Below are 21,811 nucleotides of genomic sequence, written 5' to 3'. Positions count from 1 at the left end.
GGAAGAGGCGTACCAAAGTTCTGTTAATTGGAGTCTCATTTTGCCGGGAGGAATCTTGGCTCGCCCAGGTGGGAGCCTCGTGGCTCTATCGGACCTATTTTCCATTGTCGAGTGCAGTCGACGAGGACAACGAGGTGGAGGGGGAGGCGGAGGTGGAGGTCCGTCGCAACGAGCTCTCTTCATCATCGCGTCGACGCGATATCGCGTAGGTTCTTGACCGCGTTTCTTATGCAACCGTGATTTTTTTTCCTCCGGGATCCAGGGTCGCCCTCCAATTAGACATCGATGTGTAATTATAGGCTCGCGTATAATTAGGAGCGGGCTTGGCCGGCCTAAGAATACATCGATTTCTGTCACTGCGCATTAGCCGCGGGGGTCGCCGCGCCGTTCGTCCCGGTGTGGAGACGATCCCGACGGTAAATTATAAATCGCCCGTAATGAGTGCGCCGCTCGAAGACCGTTACGTGCTTACAGTTATTTCTCTCCGTGGCCAGCAACGATATCCTTTTTGCGGATCGGGATCGGGATTCCCCCCCCGCGTAATCCACTTCGGACGCGCGTGTCTCTCGGACGCGGAAACGCTCGTCCCGAGACTAATTTCTCCCCTCTCTCTCTCTCCCCCTCTTTTTCTTTCCAGCGGGTTTTCGCGAAACGATCGTTTCCCGACGCGAGCGCACCGACGACGACGACGGTGCCGCGGATACTTAGCATGCGCATCATCGTGCCACATTTGCAGCGAGGCGAATCTATCGGGCTCCATTGTTCGACGCTAACGAGACGAGCTTTAATTATTCCCGCATTGTTTTGCAAAGCCGTCTCCAGCCGTCCGATTATTTCTGACGCTCCTTGGTTTTCCGCGCGCCCGCGTTATTTACACGCGAAAGCGCGCCGCGACGACACGCGTCGTCGATATCTCTCCGTTTCTTCTTCCTTCGTTGCTCCGCTGGCCTGATTCCGTTTGGCCGTGAAAAAAAAAACCGCCTCGTTCACTATTCACCTCGCGTCGAGACTCCCTTTTCTCGAAACCGACTGACATTCGAAGCCGATTTTCTCACGGGGATAACGAGAACGACTCGTTTTCCGCGTGGACACGCACGACGACGAATCAGACGTTCGCGAGAAGCGATTTCGAAAGAGGGAGAAAGAGAAAGAGATATCACAAAAGGATGAGATACGACGCGAGGAAGATAAAGCGTCGTATCGTTGTATATCTGTCCGGACGTTAAATATAGAGGCACTCTCCGTCGCGCCATCGAGATCCCGACGTTAACGAACGGACTCCAGCGGTGAACGAGAGCGGGGCTCTCGTCAGAGTCGTAATCGCCCGCGGCGTCGCTTCTTCGGTGCGCGCTTATCGGCCGCTTATCGCAGACTCTCGCGGCACGCACACGTGCGGCGCATCCGCACACGTGTCCGAGTATCCAACACCAACGCGCGGCCACTTCACGCCGGGAGCCACCCACGTCAACGCTTTGTCTCCGATTACTGAATCGTGTGTGTTTAGTCTTTGTGAGCGAGAGAGACGGGAAAGGAAAAGCGAAGACGAGGAGTCGCCCACGGTGGACGAAAATGGGCGCGACTCTTCGGCACGCAACGAAAAGATGCATTATTATCGAGCGGAACATCGGAGTAATTGAATGACGAAGCGCGACGAGAACCGTCAAAGGTAGCGGGGCCTCGCCCGTATGCGACAGAGAGAGAGAAAGAGAGGGGGGAGAAAGGGAGTGCACAGAAAAAGAACATGCTAGAATCAGATAAACGTAATTGTCTGTTTTCAACCTCTCAAATCAAGTGATATTTGTTATTAATTTTAGTTATTTTAACCCTTTAATTACGAAGGGCGTACACACAGAAAATCGTGCTAGATTCAAGTAAATAATTACTCCCATACTCCTTAGTAAATTTTTACTTGGATTAAGTAAATATTATTTAAACGTAACGGGAAAGTGCTGCATTCAAATAATATTTACTTAATCTAAGGAAAAATGTGCTGAGTAGTATTGGAATGATTATTTACTTGAATCTAGCACTTCTTTGTCTGTGTATATCCTGGGAAAATTTACTCATTTACAAAGAGTATATGCATGTCCAATGAATTTGGCCTAACGTTAATTTTTTTACTGAAATGTCTTTATAAATATTAATATTTATAATTGTTACGTATTGCGTAGTATTGATAAAAATAAATGTATATCACGTCATACATCGGACGTGTAAACTACGTGCTCAGTGTTTAAGAAGATCAGTTTATTTGATTTTTGTGGTGCAACGCAGTAATCGTCTTGCGACAGTCGTCCCATATGAAGCAGACGCTTGTCATCCGAAGTGCGTAGTAGCTGAAAGGTTAATAACTTGTGGTAAATATTTGAACGCAATAATATCTTAATTTATTAATGAATTGAGCTGAATACAAGTGCAAAATCATTCTAAATTTAAGAGAGTATTTTTTAAAATTATATGATACTTCTTATGTATTGAAAAAATATATTGGTTTTAAATTTTGACTTTTCTGTTTATATTTCTGTAAATATTATCTAAAAGTAAATTCTGATATTCTCAATATTATGAATTTAATACTTGTTGCAATTGTTTTAGCACATACAAGTAAACATTTATTCATACGAGAGAAATATCATATTGTATATAAGGTGTTGAAAAAAAGTATGCCACATTTTAGGAGTGTGTAATAAAGGTGAAAACAAAGAAAAAGGTCTAAATAAGCAGTACAGCTCCAAAAACCATTTATTTTCGAGTTACAAAGCAATTTTCTGCTGTGAACACACAACACGAAACCAGATACTATCAACAATTCGTCGTTTCGAAGCTGAACAAAACAGTGATAATCAATGTGGACGGTCGTATAGGGGCGTTCGTGGACGAAGTGATACAGAGAATTGGAAACTGTTGTAAACAAACGCATGTTTACGCAATACGCATACCGCATGCCGACGATATTACTCGTCGACATTAGGAGCTTGTGTGGAACGAGTGCGGCCGTTTGCAAATATGTTACAGGACGCGTATTCGAAATGAATTGAGGGCACATCGAATATCTGTAGATTAAATCTACCTTTTATTTTCCATAGCAGAAAATACTTTTTAATTAAAAACAGTGATTTCTTAATATTGCTTATTAAGATTTCTTTGATTTGTTTGCACGAGTATTACGTACTGCCAAAATTTAGTACCATCCTTTTTCTTTGTACAATAACACCCTGTATAATCAATTATATTTCTACATAAATATTTGATAAAGAGTAACCATTTTATTTGGATCAAGTAAGTGTTACTTGAACGATAGTCTCTGTTCCCGTAGAAGCATCAGATAGAGGTTTTATTTTCGCGACGACCTACAATGGACAGCAGCGAGGTTGCGGGTCAGTAAATAGATAATTATTTCCCGAAGCGAGAACGCCGATGGATAGTTTCGCCCGGCGAAGTTCGCGAGACGAGAGGCTACGGCCCGAGGTCTCTCGCGTGTTTCTTTTTTCGTCTCCTTAATAGACAGGATGCTCGGTAAAGGAGAGTCGGACTATAATTATGAATTTCACAAGCGCCCCGCATAAAGTCGCGAGGGGAGTTGCGTGACTGTTGTCGCCGGCTCGTTCTCCGCCGTCTTTCAGGAAGCGCCGCTGGAAATATATCGAATTGCAAACTGTAAATCTCCGTGATGCGCCGTCCGTCTTTAATCGCATCCCCGGTGATAACTCGCCGATTGTCCGAGCGTCTTTCTAACGAGCCGCCGTTCTTTCTGATTACAGAGTCCTGGAACGTTGCACAAAGATGTCGGCGGCGCTGGTACGAAGGTCAGCGAGAAAACGGTCGGCGGTGTCGGCACGGCGACCCTCACCACGCTCTCCTCCATTAATAACGCATCCAACACCGGCCGAAACAAAAACAACCCCGTATCTCACGAGGTAAGGCTACGGGGGANGGTAAGGCTACGGGGGAGGCGAGTTATCTCCCCCTCCCCCCCCCCCCGCGTATTGATCACCGCCGGGCGATACGTCATCCGGGACCGCAGATGACTTCGATAATTAACCGGTCCTGCGCTTGAATTTATTGCCCATTAATCTGTTTGCATTCACCGGGCGCGCCGCGAGGAATCGGCCCGGCCTTTCCGCTTCGGGATATCACTGTGTGAGTAGGCGGATGTACGTATACGCCCGGATCTCTGTTGGTGAGTCTCTGCGTTACACCCGCTCCGTTCGTCCGTCCGTTTGTGTGCTCGCACAGGCACATGACATTATTCAGTGCATGACTTATTGGACGCAGCGCGAAGTACCGTTTACTGTTTAGTTCTACTTCTACCTTTGTCGCTCGGCCTGCTCGCGCAGAACCGCCACCTTTCGCCCGATGAAGGAGTTCAATTGACGAAAATATCTCCCCGGACTTCCCCGTGATACTTTGATAAGCTCGACTCTCTTCGCCGGCAACGTGTAATTTAGACACTTTCCGTCGGCAACTTCGAGCTTTGAGGGCCGAACCGTGTGAGAATCGTGAAAAACCGCGACGAAATTCTCGTACTCTTGTGCGAAAGTTTTCTTTTGGTAAAAATTCGACGTTTACCTCTGCGATTCGTATGGAGAGGAAAAGCGCAATTAACCGCAATTGAACGTCAAGCAGCATCCGCGAACGGGACCTCGCCGTTACTTTAACGCCTTTGTTCGTCGCGAAAGCGGAACCCGCGAGAGATAAAAAAAACCCGTCACTGATGACGCGATCGGGAATCGTTCGCACGCGTCGGCTGTTATCATCCACGTCTGCGTGCGCATTACAATGTGTACGCGGGCCGTGCATGTAGGCTTTTATTGGCCATTGTTGATGTCGAGGAAAATTGCCGGCGCGACGCTCGTGCTCTTTCTCTCTCTCCCTCTCTCGCTTTCTCTCTCTCTCTCTCTTCTTCTATCTCTCTATCCATCTATCCATCTGTCTATCTCTCTTGCTCGCTCGCTTGCGTGTGTATTTATCGAGTATTCACATAAATTTATAGAGTTAGAATTCGCCTCGTTCCTATCGCGGCGATCGGCTCCGCCGTATTTTTATTAACGGTTTTATCGGGGATTTACGGGGCGACGAGAGAATTGCCGTCGTCCTGAGAAGAAGGAGAGAGAGAGAGAGAGAAGGAGAATCAACCTCGCGACTCGCCCGCGACGCTACTCGGATGGAACTAATTGAAAATTGTTGCCGTCGGCTACCTGTTAGGTCGCGATAAATCGTGTCTTTGGCGTCGGCAGCACCGCTCTCGTACCTCCTCTCTCTCTCTCTCTCTCCTTGTCGCTACGATTGTCTTGTTCCATTGCGGTTTCGACGGAGGGCCGCGAATGGGCTTGAAAACGGCACGGAGCGGTACTCAATTTCTTGCGCTCGATTTCGCCGTTCCGCGACGCGCGAAACTGCCGTCGTGGAATCATCGTACGGATCGCCGGCAAACCTTGCCGCATCGAGGTGGGTGCAATTATAGAGGAGAATTCTGCCCGGACTGGAGTCGATACCCTTCGATACGTACACCGTAGAACGAAGGCCGATTCTATTGTAAACGAATTAAAGCCGTCCGATGCAGCCAATGAGCCACTTTCGTCGATTCGCTCCGAACGGATCCGGTCGTTTCACAAACTCGCGTTTGTTAATACCGACGACCTTGCGCGATATCGTCGTCGCGTCCGAAGCGCTCGATCGATTTGTATCCGACGCGCATAAATCGCGTCACGTCGCGAACGAACGCTCATTATGGGGATGCCATACTTGAAAACTTTATCGACAGAATACTGATGTTTCGCGGTCTCATCGGTTGCACAGAATTATAAATGCTTTAAAACAGTGAAAATACGCGCGAAAACGGATTGGAGCGCTGCTCAATGTGTGACGGAAACTATTAAAAACTTAAAAATTTACACCTCTAATTCTGTCAGTAAGAATTAATCACTGTCAAACTTTTGGTGTCACTTTTAAATGGAATGCAAATCAGTTTGTAATTTTTTCATTATCGTATCACTTATTTTTCATGTTTATACATATATTATTATTATTCATTATCATTATTATTCGTATTTACATATATTTTGTCACCACTTACGGGAAATATATTCTTAAGAGCGACGAGGGAAGATCGCGCGGTCCCGATATCGTCGCTAGTTTAATTCGTTTTGAACCGTCGCTAAGTCACTCCGCGCACCCGCTGCGGCCTCAATTCCGCCGTGCCGCTTTGTTTCTCGCACCTCTGCAGCAGACAGAAATCGCCACGTCACCGGGCGTCGTTTGTCTCCTTAGCGCTGTCCCGCTTTTTTTCCCGCGAGTTCATTACGTGACCGAGACGATCGAATTTCATTGCGCTCGCCGTTGCGCAACCGCGCGATCGCGATCTTTCATGCGCGTCGCGGTTTTCAGGAACGTGCACACGTGCTCGTACACATGTACAGTGGACGGACAGACGGGCAGACACTCGAGAAAGGAAGAATGAGAAGGAGACTTGTGTGCGAATGCATGTATGCATAAAGAAAAACTCGGAGGATTGCAGCCTCGAGCTTAATGGGCTTGTAATTAGATGCACCTCCGAGAGAAAGAGAGAGAGAGAGAGAGAGACGGACACACACGCAACCCGTACACACGGTGCACCGTTACTTACAGCGCTGTCGCACGTGTGTATTACGGTGCGGTTTATCAGGCTCTCTCGGACTAATTCATACGTGAATTTTAGAAAGTCCGGCGCTGGATTTGCCGCTAATTGTTGTAGCTCTTGTGCAACCGCCAACGCGCTCTCTCGCCTCCTCGTGTCCCTCTTTCTCCATCGTAGGGTCATTCCGCAAAACGAACAGCGCTCATTAAAGCCGGCCCGCGGATCGACGCGCTTTGCTCGTCGTTGTTGCTACAGCATTTAGCGCGGCCGTCCTCGTGTACCTTCTCAGCGAGTTTCCCTCGTTGTTTTTCGCTAATTTCCCGAAACGTAACTTTCCGCTTCTCCTCCGCGGCGAATTCCCCCCTTACACGTTATCCGGAGACTTATAGAAATTACCATCGCCCCCTTCGTCGTCTACTGCGCGCTTCTCACATCGGCGCTCCTTCTATATTTACGAATAATGTCACTCATAGCGAAGCCGTTGAATGGAAACATCCGTGTCGGGACGTTGACAATAAATATTGATCGTCGGAGAGTCCTACGAGGATAAGCCGATAATAAAAGCCCTTCTTTGACGATGCCGGGGGATGTCTTGGGCGTAAATGGCTCGTGTAGACGGTGCCCTTTCCGGAACGAGACGTGACTCACGTCTCTTCGAGGCATCGCCGAGTGGTGTGGCGCAACGAAGATAAGGCCGCGCTACTCACAATACACCGAGAGAGAGAGAGAGATCGTTATAAAGAACGGCTAATCGGAAAGGCGACGATTCACCGGTGCGCTGGGTACACCCTATAATTTCATACTACATTTCTCAAAGCCGTTATTAAGGAGGGAAATTACTCACCGCAACCCACGCGAGCCCCGTGTGCACGTGTAAGAACTGTAAAAGTCACTTAGTGGATGTTTTCGTACAATCTGCGATGGTTATAAGACGATTTAATTAGCGTTCAACAGAAATCGGTGGTCGGCGCACTTCTCGCAGCGATGTCGTGTTTCGCGCGGATTTCGCTTACGTAAAAGAGTCGCGATAAATCCATACGCGTAACTCGCCGGATAGGTTTACGGCCCTCGCGGGATTTGACTCGCGGAATGACGAAGACCGACGTCACAAAGGAATCCAATACGACAGGTCGTTCGATCGGAGCGTCGAGTTGCGTTCGCAGCGTCTGCCGGATGAATGATCGCCGTCCCGATTGCTCGGTGTCAATCGATTTCGTTATTTTTCCCGCGAGTATACGGCGTTGCGCTCCGGTCCTACGCGCGAGTCTCGTGTGCGTGCTTTTGAAAATCTCTCTTGAAAATCTCGCGAGAAATGCCGCGAGCATACCGCTGAAAAAGCGCGCTCGATCGTGTCAATCAGAGGGATGTTAAACAATCGCGCGTAATCCAGTTGGCTGAGTTTCGTATATACAAGCGAGACGCGATCGATCGATTGTTTTGAATTCCTCGTTGACATGCGTCAGTTACGTCGCTGATTGCTCTAATCAATTACGGTGTCCCGTTACGTGCACGGATTCCGCGTCGTGTGTATCATATTCGCGGTAACGCGTATGTGGAAATAAATTTCGTCGTGCCGACAGTACCTCCGTCCGTAATCAAACAATTGCACGCGAGTCGAATGTAACGCATACGTTTTTCCCCGCTCTACGGTAATAATAGAGATCGGGAACCTCATTCTGGACGCGTATCGAACCCTGATTGTGTTTCTCATTCTCGACTCGGAGCAATGTTACAAGTGACGCTCGTGTACATCTTTCTCTCGTTGAGAAATCGAGTAAGCACCGATTCGATGAAACGCAATGCCTTTTGAGCGAGAGAAGGATCAGCGGTTGCTCAATTCTATTACATTCAATTCGACAGTTTTCTCGTATGAGACGATAAAATGTTTACTCAAACAAATCATATTTCGTATCACGTTGTTTCGGTGAAGTAAATTCTAGCCGAATAAATAGAAACGCTAAATCTAAAGGAACCTTTTCCTCTGTGTAATCCACGATCTTACGACTTATTCACACATGTGCTTAGAATTGCAGCTGATTAATTCGAAACCGGGTTTCTCGCGGGAGACACAAGTTTCGAGTAATTGCTATTGACACGGGCTTACCGTTCGATATTCGCATCCAGAATAGCGTCCCGGGTCTGCGTTTACAACACAGGTCGGCAATTCGCGCGGAAATCTGTTTCGATTTGCGGGAAGAGTCATTTCGCGCGCGCGCTATTTTCGCCACTAATTTTCCCATTATTCTTTCGGCAATCATCGCGCGGTGCGCGCGACGACGATTAATTCATCGCCGGTTTATTCGGCGATTTCGTTTCTCTCGCAGCGCATTGTCTCGCGTGGAAATCGACGGCAGTTCATGCTAACGAAGTCTTTGTGGGATTTCGGACAATCGAAAGACGAAGTCGTCGCCGGTAATTGGAAACGGCGTCTTCCTCCATCCCCCCCGTGTCTCCCTACCTGTGTCTCGCTAATTAAATCTGTGGCCGTGTTCTCCCGTGCGTCTCTGACGTCGTATCGGTAGTCGATTGTTGTCGCAGTTCGACTGCATTAAATGCGACATCGGGGATTCAGCACGCACGTCAATAAAGCCGGCTACACGTCGCGCGCGTCATGCAACCATAAGAAGCCTCAGCGAGAAGCAGAAGCGGCAGACGGCGTGTAACCCGATCGCCACGCATTGTATCTCGGATTTCGCGATAGCATAAATATGCTGGCCGCCGGCTACCCTGATGTTAACGATCCCGTGCTAAGGTAACACAACGCCGGGATTAGCCGAGCGCACAACAAGTTGGCCGGGGTTGTCGTTCCCCGACCGAAACTTTACGGGGTAACTTATCTCCGCCGAGACGCCGTCGAGCGCATCGCCGTCTCTAACTCGATCGGGGCGCAAAAAGGAAAAGGATGACGGACTGCGGGGAAATTACCGGCCCGGTCGCAGCCCCGACGACGACGGGGAGAACGACTTGGTTAATCGGTCGCCGCCACCTTATCCGCCATGTGATAATGAAGTTTGAGCCCGCGAGGGAGAGAGCGACTTTCTTCGTGCTGGCGATCATTTATATTTCGCTAATTAATCATTTTACCGCGAATTCACTTATTGACCTTCCCCATATTTTAACTGTTGTTGATAATTGGCTGTATGCAACACGTGAAATTTCTTTCGTAACTTGGCATTACTCGTATACGTTAAAACAATTGCGATCAAATTCATAATATTGAGAATATCGGGATTTATTTCTAGAAAATACCGGACGGAAAAATGTAAATTTAAATCCATCAGATTTCTTCCTGGAAAAGAAATGTTACATAATTCTAATAAACGTTCTCTTCGATTTAAAATTTATATTTATATTTGCATTCGATAATTCACCGAATTATGGTGTTACAGTTTACCGCAAGCTATTAAAATACACGTAAATTGATAAAAATATTACTTGATTTAAGAGATTGACAAACAGGTAGTTACGTTTACTCGATTCTACCGCTTTTTTTTTTTTCCAGAACGGGCTCTTTTCTATCTACTTTTATTTGATATTTTTATTGAAAGTACTTGCAGGTTCGGGCCGAAACGGCGTCAATAGAGCGAAAAAATATAAACGCTATTATCTAACTGTCTATCTATTCATCGGGAGAAGCCGCGTGCACGGGGTTCGTCCTTTTCTCTCCGTACCGTTCTTGCATAACGCACGTAACACTTATATTCTATTATGTTAATATTCTCACATCTCCGTCCTATAATTTATCCGCATACACTTGAGTTCTCGCGTGCATACACGAGCCGTCTGTTTCTACGGGCGAGTGCGAAGACTCGGTGGAAAATTGAGAGAATCGACGCGCAATTCCGTATTTGATCATTATCCCCGCCACGAGCGCACTCGTTTTAGACGAGAGACAATGCGACGCCTCGATGTCGCCACAAACAATCGGCGCCGCCGACGTTCATTACAGAGGCTCGCTCCTCTCGCAGTCGTAGTCGAAAGGCACGAGGTGTATCTTCTCGCTTTCCACGAAGCGATTCGCTGCGGCTCTCTCGAGTGCGTTCACTTTTTCCCCGCAACAGCAATCCATTAGCGTGGTTGGCCGATCAATGGCGTGAAAGACGCGGGAGACGGGAGATTTTCCGAGATTTCACGGGGAGATTTTCTACTTCTCGAAATCGCCTGACTTTGATCTCGATTTATCCCTTCTCGTCGATTTCACAACGAATTTCCCGGCGCGACGCGTCGCGCCAAACATCCGAGTTGTCACCTGTCCCGATTCCGTCGGGATGTCCCGATTTAACAATATTTGTTCCGCGTCCCAGCAGGCCGGCAGTTGTGACGCGCCGTTGAATGTCCCAATTTTTACCCAACGACGTACAGACATAAAGTACGTGAGTTTATAATCATCATCTTAAATATCCTTACGTAGAAAAATGTCAGGTATTAATATTAAAATTACACTCGTGACGTTTCTCAGTTTGTTACAGTTTACCTTACTACGTTTAAAAACGCTTTCGTTCCGTTTTGATCGTTTTCACAAATACCATTGGCACATTACGTACCGAAGAAAGAAGACAAACGTATGCTGTACGTCAAGAAATGTTTCTTCGATCTACCCCGTCCTGGTGATGATCGGAAGTCCCGATTTCAGTTGAAAAGAAGGTGGCGAGCCGAGCGTATAGCCTCGCATTTCCCAGCCACGATCGGGACGGCACGATCAGCGCGAGAACGTCCGATTAGCCGCGGCGCGCATCGCCTCTCCTCGTCATCGGTCACGCGGAAACGCACGGCTCTTCGCGCAGGCGTTTCTCCCGCTGCACACGAGTAGCGCGCGTGTACACCGCCGGCGTACACAGCGCGTTTTACCGTTATCTCTATACGCACTTTGACTCCACGCGCCCGCGCCTGCATATGTGGGTCTCGGGTGGTTACGACTATGCTAATGGAGATATATCCATTTATCCGTTCGATCATAAGCCCGCCGTTGTGCGTTTCGCGTGAGAACGTCAAGCGTCGTCGTCGTCGTCGTCGGTGTGGGTGACGATGATAATGAGAAACTGCGCGTGTGTATCGCCGGCAACTATTAACGGCGCGCTCGCCCCGGCTCGGGAAAGCGACATTAACAACACCGGTTGTGCCGACATCATCGGGCGCGACCTAGAATCGCGCGACTTCGCGCCGATGTTAAGGGCATGCCATACTTGAAAACTTCGCCGGCGAAACACTGACTTCTCTCACCCGAGATTCACGGTCGTATCGGCTGCACGGAATTGTCCGTGCTTTCACGCGGCGAAAGTCAATCGGGACGTTACGCTCGATGCGCGAAAACGATTAAAAGTGTAAAATCGACGTCTCTAGCTGTCGTTTCGTCCGTGAATTTACCTGATACATACCTGAACGCTCCGATTAATTGAAAGGGACGTTTTTATCATTTCCCGATTTCCCGAATTTCAAGCCCCGAAACATGATACGAAGAGTTTATAGAGAAAACATTCGCATATGTCGGATTAAATTATCCTTTCTGTATAGCAAAAGAGAGCGGCGCGTATTCATCGCCATTCGCATTTACATCGCATTTACATTTACGTAAGATCTGTACGTAGAATAAAAACTAAGAAAGAGCAGCGTGATCGCGTCGGTGTTTACGTAACACAATATTTTGGAGGATCGCGCGTTATCGACGCGATCAAGTCGGTCGTCACGTCCTTTTTAACGCGCGCGTGGCTTATCTCACGCGGCGCCGCCGCAATTTCGAATCGAATTTCGCGGCGTGAAAAATTTCGCGCCACTTTCGAGTGCCGCGCTTTATAATACTTTCGGAAAACGTCTCTCCGCTCCGGCGAAGTGTGTCAAACCCGATAAGGCGCAGACAGTTGAGCAGGGAAGAAAACGACCGGGCTCGAGGAACGACCTGAGCTCTTTCCGGTAATTCATACATACGAGAGGCCGGCCGCCCTATGTATGTATGTTTTGTAATCGCCTTCCTTATTTCCCCCCCTTCCCCGTCGCCCGCGAGTCATGGAATCCAGTTCGCGCTCGAACGTAACGAAGACAAACCGTGGCTAATTCTCGTCGTTTAAATTTCTAACGATGCGTGATCAATGGGCGCGCGTGGCGACCTATCGAACACGTTCCCGCACTGTGCGCGCACGGTCATATAATCGGGCACCGGTATAAATATTCATTGTAGGTTCAATTATAAGACCACCGGGGCAACGCCGGCCATTATCGGTCCGCTGATGTAGAGGTGCTAAACACGCATTGCGCGCGGCGGACACGACCGGCGAGCTGCCTGACGACAAAAGGACGATGAACTACAGCCGGTAGCTTCGTCGTACCGGCCGGTCGCGACGAGAGATAACCGGTTTCGGCTATCAGCGAAATTGTCTACCTGGGTCTCTCCACGAGCGCAAGCTCAAAGCGCGCGCTGTCTCCCGGCGCACGTCCGTCTTTCGTGCGTCGCTCAATTCGTGGGAATTGAGGGAAAGAGGATACGCTCGCGCCGGGCTGCTGAAATGGAATGAAATTTACTTCTCTTCCACGGAAATATCGGTCGGTCGAACCTTTTCGCTGAACTACAGCCGCACTGGTTCGAAAAATTTACGGCACACACCGAGGCATGAAACTCTCACACACGCTTCGTAAGCTTCAATGTGTATGTATATTTCTTCAACTACTGCGGTCGGTTCAGCTTAAAAGGATAGACGTGTATCTTCTCTCTCTCTCTGTCTCTCTAAATTTCTTCAAGTGAAATTTCACTCGAAGAGCATCAGAGCGTCTGAGAATGAATCCTACACTCCGGATCGTCGAGTGAATATTTTCAGCCGAAATTGACGAGCAGGTCTGATGTAGCTCGCTGTTACGGGAGTAAACTCTCGCTCTAATCCGATCGCGACATTCGCCCGTACGGGATCAGAATCCACTCGGAGCTGAAACATTCGCTGTTACGATCCCGAGCGGGGCGGTATTTTCACCGTCCCTTCGTGTGATTTTTCCCTCGTTTCGAGGGAGCGAAATTTCACTCCGAAAGAGTACGTTCGATTTGCGCGTGATATTTTCAATTTCGTCGGATGCTGATCTCCTTTCGCATCAATATCTCGAAAATTCGCGGGACGTAGAATTTCCCGGTGTGCGACAAAGCGTAAATACAAAGGGACCCGATATTTTTGCGCGCTGTTTCGATTTTCAAAATAACACACCCGGCGTCTACGCGGCTTTTCGCGATAAAACACCGCGCGATCCGATTTCTTTTCGCGCGGAGATCACGGTTGCGTGAACCGTGCGCGTGACTTTCTACGATCGGGGGCATCCGCGCGTTCCGCTGAATCCTTTTGTTTTTCAGAGCGAAATTCGTTGGCGTATCGCAGGGGTCGCGCGAATTTCACATTTAACCGGCGCGATTCTGCCGATAAGCACGCCACGGCTGCGCATCTACATCCGCGACCGGCCGGTGCGAAAGAGAGAGAGAGAGAGAGAGACCGAGTGATTTACTTTGAAAGAAAAAAGGGACAACAGTTTCCGCATCGCGCCGGTAAATGTGTAATCGCCGCTTATCGCGATTGCGGATTTCGCGGCATGCGCGATGTATCGGCGATCGTACCTACCTCTATTCTACCCGAGCGAGAGGAACGCGGCAACAAGAACAGGAGGAGTAGCAGGGTATTAATATCGCTCCACCTATCCTGAAGAAAACGTTCCGGGTCACGCGTGTCCCGTTACCGTCGAAGGGATCAGAGGGTTAATGGAACCGTTCTGACGATTCGTCGATTCTCGATCGTTAAGGCTGATAAGTCACAGAGGGCCCGCCGTTCCCGCTAAATTACCCCCCCTCCCCTGCGCTTCCTTCGCTCACGTAATGGGCCCCGCGAGGCCTTCGTCCTGCGGTCGTCCGCGTCGACGTAACGTGCGCAGCGCGCTGTGAAGTTACGGCGCCCCGAAGTGCGAATTTTTACCAGTTCGTGTGGCTATTCGTTTCCCCACGATCTGTCCGTCAAGCTGAAACGCGAATTACTAACAAATTCGAGAACGCTGATGATGTAAGAAACAGAAGAGATCGATTAGAATCGCCCGGTGATTCGTTTCCTTCAAGTAAAGGATAATTCTTCCGCGAATGAATCCGAACTATCGTCACGTCCCGAATGATATTATAATTCCTATGCTCGTGTTTAATGATTTTTACTCTTCTGTGCGTCAATTCTAATATTGACATATTTATTACACATTTATCCTTTAGATTAACAAACTCGAGGGAACAGGCAATAGGACCGCCGATGTCGAAATCTGTCGATTCTTCTTCACTCGGTTACAACATTTTTTTCGTACGGGGGTGGAGATAAGATAATTTCCCGATAAGAAGATAAGAATTCGCACTTCGGGATGCTAACTTCGTAGATATCGCTTCCGGTTGCCCGATGCGAGCGTACTTCGTCGCGCGTCATTTCCGCCGAGTTGCTGCGCGTATAATGCGCGAGTACGCCGCCTTATGTGCGCCCATCCCCGTAATCGAGTCGTTGCATACGAAAGCAAACGAGGTAAACGTGTGCGCGCGGAACCTTGAAGAGAGCCGAGTCGTGCGCGCGTGAATCAATCGGATAACGCGTTTGGAATCTCGAGGCCTTTGAAGACGCGCGCGTGCCTTTCGTAATGCATAAGTGCGTTGTTAATCCGTTCTGATAATCGGTTGCATGCTAAGCAGATGCGAATTTCGCTACCACGAAAGCCCGGCTCCCCCCGGGAGAGAAGGGGAAATCGGCGTTACCGTTACCTCGCGCGAGAACGACGCGAACAACCCCCGTCCACGGGGCGGTAATTTTCGCAAAAATGAAAAAGCACGCGGCCGCTCCGAGTATGACTCTCTGTGTTACACGCTTACACACCCGCGCGAGATTTACGAGAGCTCCTGTTGACTCGTCGTGATTTCTGCTTCGCTCCGTGCTTATCTGATAAGGTTCGCGAGCGTTCCCGGGCGCGCCAAACGCCTTCGATTTATAATCGGCCGGCTCCCGATATCAGGCACAACTAATATAGCGAATGGTAGTTCTCGGTTAATAGCTTGCTCGGAGCGACCGGGTTGTCCGACTCGGTAACGAGAGAAACCTACAGTAAATCGCGCGATAAACGGGTTTAAATACCAGTTAGTTAGTTACACTCGAAAGCACGTCGGGCGGCGTTACACGCCGTCTTATTATGTGACACACATCCTCGCGGAAAATCGCGGTCCGTCGAGAAACAGGGTCGCCGAGCGGCTCCGAGAGAAAGAGAGAGGATACGCTGGTATAAATCATTGTTGGTTTCCGCGCCAAACGTACCCTACAATCGCAAAAATAGTCGGCAGAAGCATTTTTTCTGCCATATAGGAGGTGCACCCTCCTGCGAGAAATCTCGAGTCAATTTAGATTAAGATAATACCGCGCGAAATGTAATCGCGTGAGAAAGGGCATAATCGGATCGGTCTGTCTTACTCGAGATTAGCGTTCGTCGTTAAATACGTCTCGTTCATTTCACTTCGGCGGCCTAACTCGGCTTCCTTCAAGGTGCGCGCGTCGTATCGTGGGAGAGTGGCTTATCAGTTTATAGATCGTAAGTTGCCGTTTTACACCGAAGGACGAGATGTGCGCGCACGCGCGCTTCCTTCGTGTCTTCCTCATCCTTGAGCCGATTATTATTATTTTTATAACTTCTCCTCGCGTCACGCGCGTCCGTAAAGCGCGTCCGGCATCTCGAGCCCTTCGAAAACGCGTGCTGCGAGGAACCGGCGCGGAGACCCGCTGGAATTCGAAGGGTCGCGGAAATGCGTGCGGCGCATTTAAGTCGCGTTTTATATCGGCGACTCTGCCTCTCTCTCTCTCTCTCTCTCGCACGCGTCTAATCCGCGGCGCGTGCACGCTGCGCGAGAATTACACGCAACCCAGGTGTATCCATTACCGCTTGACACACCTGGAATTCGAGACTTCCCGCCGGGACGATCGTCAGGCCGACGATGGCGGCGACGCGACTCCGGCGATCCCTCGTGCGTCTCACTGCGTTCACGTAAGGTCGTTTTCGATTTTCCCTCGCGCGTCACGGCGCAATGCTTGCGTCACGTTTCGCCGATNCAATGCTTGCGTCACGTTTCCCCGATTTCCCCCCCCCCCCTTTCTTTTCTATAAATCGTGACGTTGTATTATTTACGCGAGACCGATCTTTCTTCCATTCGTTCCGCGCGGCTTTTACGTAAGACCACTTTCGATTTTCCGTTTTACGTCACGGTTACGGCGCGTTATTTTATCCAACGATATTGTACCACTTAAAGCGGAAAATACGGTTGGATAAACACACACGGTTTTTCCCTCGGATTTCGTGATCGTCTCGTTAACGCGCTCCCGCGGTGCATATCCGGCGTACGTTGCAACCGTCGTGCTTACATTAGAGGAAGCAAATAATTGTCGCAGTGCTCGCAGTTCGAACGTTTCGCTGGAAGGTGCCGGTTGCAAAACCTCTCCTCGTCTGGCGACCGGGACGATTAGCGTTTTCCGGTTTCTGAGGTGAGCGTTCCGTTGTGTGTCAAGGCGACCAGCCTTGGCTCTATATTTCTTACAGATACGAGTCATTGTTTGCAATCGTTACATAAATGCATCATCGCGCGATCCTCGCGGTATATATACGCGACCTTTCACCATGGCGAGATCCTTTTACCCGTCGGGCCCGCGAGAGGCTTTTACCTCGCTGTTTTCGACGCTCCGCCGGCTGAGCTAGCGGCTGGCGAACTTAACGAGCGTGGCTAATGAACAATCTCACCGAGGCGATATCGCATCCTACATCTCGTATAGTACGAGCGATACCGGTTATCTCGAGATCGGCTGAAATGAGCCTTGAGAGAGTAATTTCGTAATCCGCCAGGAATTAATGCCGAGTTGGAAAAGCGTCGATTTCAAGGGTACCGTTTCGTCTCGAGGGGAAGGAAAGAGAGAGAGAGAGAGAGAGATGTATGCCCGTAAAGTCCTGTGGCAAAGAGATCGCTCGCGACGACCGCTTGTTACATGCCGCTGGAAAAAATGTAAATCGAATATTTACATAAGAATCCCCCGTCGTAAATCATCCGTTCTTACCGTCGAACGTTAACCCCGGCCAGCGTGAAATCGCGAAGGATCGCCCGGAAGAGGAGAGTAATCGCGCCTCGAGAACGGGCGTGGTTGTAAATCGCGGGTGCCCGGTGGAAAACGGGAAAACATTCGAGAGGTGTCAGCGCGTCGGAAAACGGATAGCCCCGTTTCCTCGCCCTTCTCTCGAAATTTCGGCGCAAGCCGACCTGTGGCCCTGTTCGTAAAACTTCCTCCCTCCAGCCCGTTACTGCTCCGGAGCTTTTTCACAGCTGCGCCTCGATCTTCGCGCTCTCACATAAACCACACGCCACCAAGTACCCGGGGGCAACCCGAAGCAAAAAGGGCATGGGAGGGGGGCCACGAAGAGATCAGGAACGGAGAAAGCTCTGCGCGAGACGACACGCACGAGCGTGCTGTCGCACACATGTTGTATCCGCGCGACACGCCGCACCACGTGCGCATCCTGAACACGTGAGACTCGCGCGCTCACGTGTCCAAGAAGGCCGCGTACGACTTTTCCCCCGACGCGAGATCGCATCCGGTCCGCCCAAGTTTCCCGAGGTCGACGCGGAGGAATAAAAATGCTAGTCATTCCGGGTACTTCTTCGTAAAGGAGCGCAATCTATCGCGTGCTATCGGTTGGTTCCGTCAATTGATCGTTACTTGATGCAACGACTCGTAACGTGATACTATCAATTATCGCCCCGTGTCGCCGTTTTCGAATATATCGGTGAATTCATGCCGAACTTCTCTCGCCGACCGATAGGAGATATCTTGTATTTTTCTTCCCTTACTTTTTTACGCCCGAGTAGTTCGCAGTACGTGCGAGCGTCCCGCGATCTTCTCTCCTTTCTTTAACTCTGACGTGTTCAGGCCTGTAGCCGTTTTCTCCCGCTTATCATCAGATTCCTATTACTCAGAATAAAAAGCCGGGCCTGTGTGACCACCGCTATCATCAACCTGATCCAATGAGATAACCGGTTTCCCCACGGCCACCGGTCTACAAAGATAAAAAATAAAAATAAAGTGAATAAAAGCCGGCAAAAAATAGAAATAAAATAAATAAAAATCGACAATGAACATAATTCGAAAAAGTATAAAAAAAACCCACGATTTTTTCGTGCTGTGCCTGAGAAGCCCGGTGATATTCAGCGTCGAGAACGCATCACTATAATTTTAGAGTTTCGGAGAAAGCCGTGCTTTGGAAACGCTTCTGCACGGGACACACTTCTGCATCGGAGGAATGAGGCATCCGATAAATCTCAACGAAATAATTGTTCTCCCCGGTTGTTGGTGTCGTCAAAGATGATGAAGAATCGAGAGAGAGAGAGAGAGAGATCGGAGGATTCAACATTCGGTCGAATTCCCGCACCGGGGCGGAAATTGTGTCGTCGCGACCTACGACGAGGACGACAAAGGCATCGGCGATGCCTCGGCGGCACCGGTGTGATTGAATTTCAATACGCAGAAGTTGTTAAGCAAGGCTTCCACGGGCTTGACGCTCGATTGTCTTTCCAGTTGCCATTGTCCGTGCGTGAAGCGCACGGGAAAAATCGTCGTAATAAAGGGGACCTCCTCGGGTTCCGCGGAAGCGCTTCGAGCGAAAGGATCGGCGCTCGCGTTTCTCGTTGGCGGCTCGTTCGCGCCGATCGCGAGAAAAAAAATAACGGGACACGCAGAAACGCGCGAAGATAAAGTCATCGTCGGCATAAGCAGCGCAAATACGGTGTGGATCAATATTTTGGTTCGTTCGCAGAGAAGAATTCCAAACTGACGCCGATACGGTCGCGCGTTTCCTTGTGTTAAGAAAAATATCCTGGCTTATCTGATCACTCGGATAACTCGATTAAAAAATAACAAACGGATGTATCGAATCGAGTGCAACGTCTGATTGCCATTTTATTGCCGAGTCATTGGCTTTTTATCCGATGAAAAATATACGGAGGGCGACTGATTTTCCGATTTCGATCGATAATCGCGTTTCAGCGGATCGAGATATACATCCATCGGTAGATCGGACAATAAAAGTAACAATCGGCCATTCAATTGGTTCATACGATGGAAATTTTCTCCGCAGCGCAGCTACGGGCATCGAGGGCGCGGGGGGTCGTCGCGAAAGGAGGACGCGCGACGTCCAAAAGTCGTCTCGAAAGTGCAACCAATTTCTCGAACGGAATCGAGATCCAAGCCGGTCGGAATTGCACCGGTTTTCAGCGTTGCCGGCCAACGAAGCATTTCCCAGGAAAGCTTTTATATAGGTGATCAAGGTGCGAGGACGCGGATTTCTGCTCCTCGGCGGTTCGCGCGCGAGAAAAGGAGACGCGCCCGTTTACTTAGCCTAGCCGTCGCCATGTACGAGCGCAAAGGTTTCCATTGCCTTAATAAGGCATTCGCCGTGCGCGACCCACCTCGTCCGCGCCGGCTGTGGACGAAGAAGGACGGAAAGCCGGAACTCCGAAACCAGTTTATTATACGAAACGCGCGCGCCAAGGCACCCGGCAAAAAGCGGGTCCCGCGCGATTCCGCGAGATGTTTTCTATCGGCTCTTATTTGAGGTCAGTTTCGACGAAAGAGAGAGAGAGAAGAAAAGACACGATCGCGGATCGGGACTCTTTCGTCGATCCATTGTTATTTTCCCGGAGAAATCGCTCGTAAACGTCTCGATCTTGTCCGTCTCGAATCGTTTAAAATGATAAAGCGTGCAAGTAAGCCTATAAACCGCGAAGACGCGCGGGTCCGCATGTGTGCGTTTTCGTCTTGCCTTCCGAAGAATTCCATTTTTCAATTTCTCTCTCTCTCTCTCTCTCTCTCTCATTCCCGCTTTCCTCCTCTTTCCCGCTTTTCTCTCTTTCTCTCGTTCCACACGAAGCTTTTGTTCCAATTCTCATCGACACGGTCCGACGCGCCGACTCTCGACGAATAAACAGTGGCCATTGTTTATCCTTTCGATGAAATTCGACCGAGAGAATTTGCACAATGCCGCGATCGTGGGCGCGTATTGAAATGTAATCTACGCGATCGGAACGCGCGCGCGCGCGACTCGTTTATTTCGCGTGCGTGCGTAAATCAAGTCCAATGTACGCGGCTAATGTGTCTGCAGCCGGGCTCGGTAAACGGGCTTTATTAATCCGTCGTGTTTGGAAGGGCTCCCGATTGTCGCTTGACGCACGAAACCGCTTTGGTTCACGGCTGTTTAATATGTAACGCTCGTCGCAGCCTCGTTGACGGTACGTTCGACGTGCGTATCGTACGTCGCGCTTACACACACGGCTTGTTTACGTCTCTTTTCCCGATACGTCCGCACGCGTCCTCTCGAAAATCCCGCCTCGGTAATTGCGTTACCACCCGATTACTTCCGTGACGATTTCGCTCCCCGACGTTCCACGATTTCATCCTGCCTCTCGTGTCTCGTCCACCGAATCCGTGGCGGGTCTTCACACGCAGAGGGTGGATTTCTCGGGTTCACCGAGTCGAACGAAGATCCAGCGCGCGCGATTCGCCGGCGCAACGAAAGTAACGAGTTTCGCAAGAAAGGTAACGAGGGTTCCGATACCCTCATGGCGTTTGGCAACGATCGATTTCCCGCGACAGAATTGCTCGTCTGCCCGCGAGCCTGCCGTTTCACCGATTATTACCGGCCAATCGCGTATCGCGTTAATACCGCAATCGATCGCGGCACGGAGAACGATCGGACACCCCGCGTAATCTCGTGTAATCCGGGAGAAACTCGCCAATCGCATCCTACGAGCGCTTTCATTCGCCGCTCCGTTACGTAATTATAAAATTTACCTAGATCACACGTACAGTCGTTTGCGCAGCGCGGATCGATCGGTTGTGAAAATACCGGTTAGTCGTCCGCCGCTCCTTTTGCTCCTCGGCGAGGAAGCGATCGCCGGCTTGTGGTATGTATAACTCTTGCGTAATCGCAGGCAGGATGTGCAACGCGCGCGGGGGGAGCGTGTGCGTAGGTGCGTGCGTGTAACTTTCGATCGGGAGGATTGAGCGAACGACGACCGAGTCTGCGAGTGTCGGCAAGTGTGTCGATGATAACGTTCGAGGGATTATCATCGGCGCCTTCCTCGGGGCTTCGTCGCTTCTTTTCCGCCGGAATCCGCCCGAGCGAGCCGGAGAA

At 49.8% G+C, this 21,811-nt stretch overlaps 1 protein-coding gene across 1 annotated transcript in view; it reads left to right on the top strand.

Moving 5' to 3' along the window:
• The window catches only part of LOC106750724 (probable serine/threonine-protein kinase dyrk2), a 193,652-nt gene that overhangs the window by 151,791 nt on the left and 20,050 nt on the right, over window positions 1–21,811 (top strand). The window contains exon 3 of the mRNA XM_014631248.1: window positions 3,762–3,917. Coding sequence (XP_014486734.1) covers window positions 3,762–3,917 — 156 coding nt within the window. The remainder of the gene's footprint in view (window positions 1–3,761; window positions 3,918–21,811) is intronic.

The sequence above is a fragment of the Dinoponera quadriceps genome, unplaced genomic scaffold (assembly GCF_001313825.1).
Source record: "Dinoponera quadriceps isolate SergipeBrazil2010 unplaced genomic scaffold, ASM131382v1 scaffold5144, whole genome shotgun sequence".
In the NCBI taxonomy this organism is placed as follows: Eukaryota; Metazoa; Arthropoda; class Insecta; order Hymenoptera; family Formicidae; genus Dinoponera; species Dinoponera quadriceps.
This window is presented reverse-complemented; position numbering and strand designations above follow the sequence as displayed.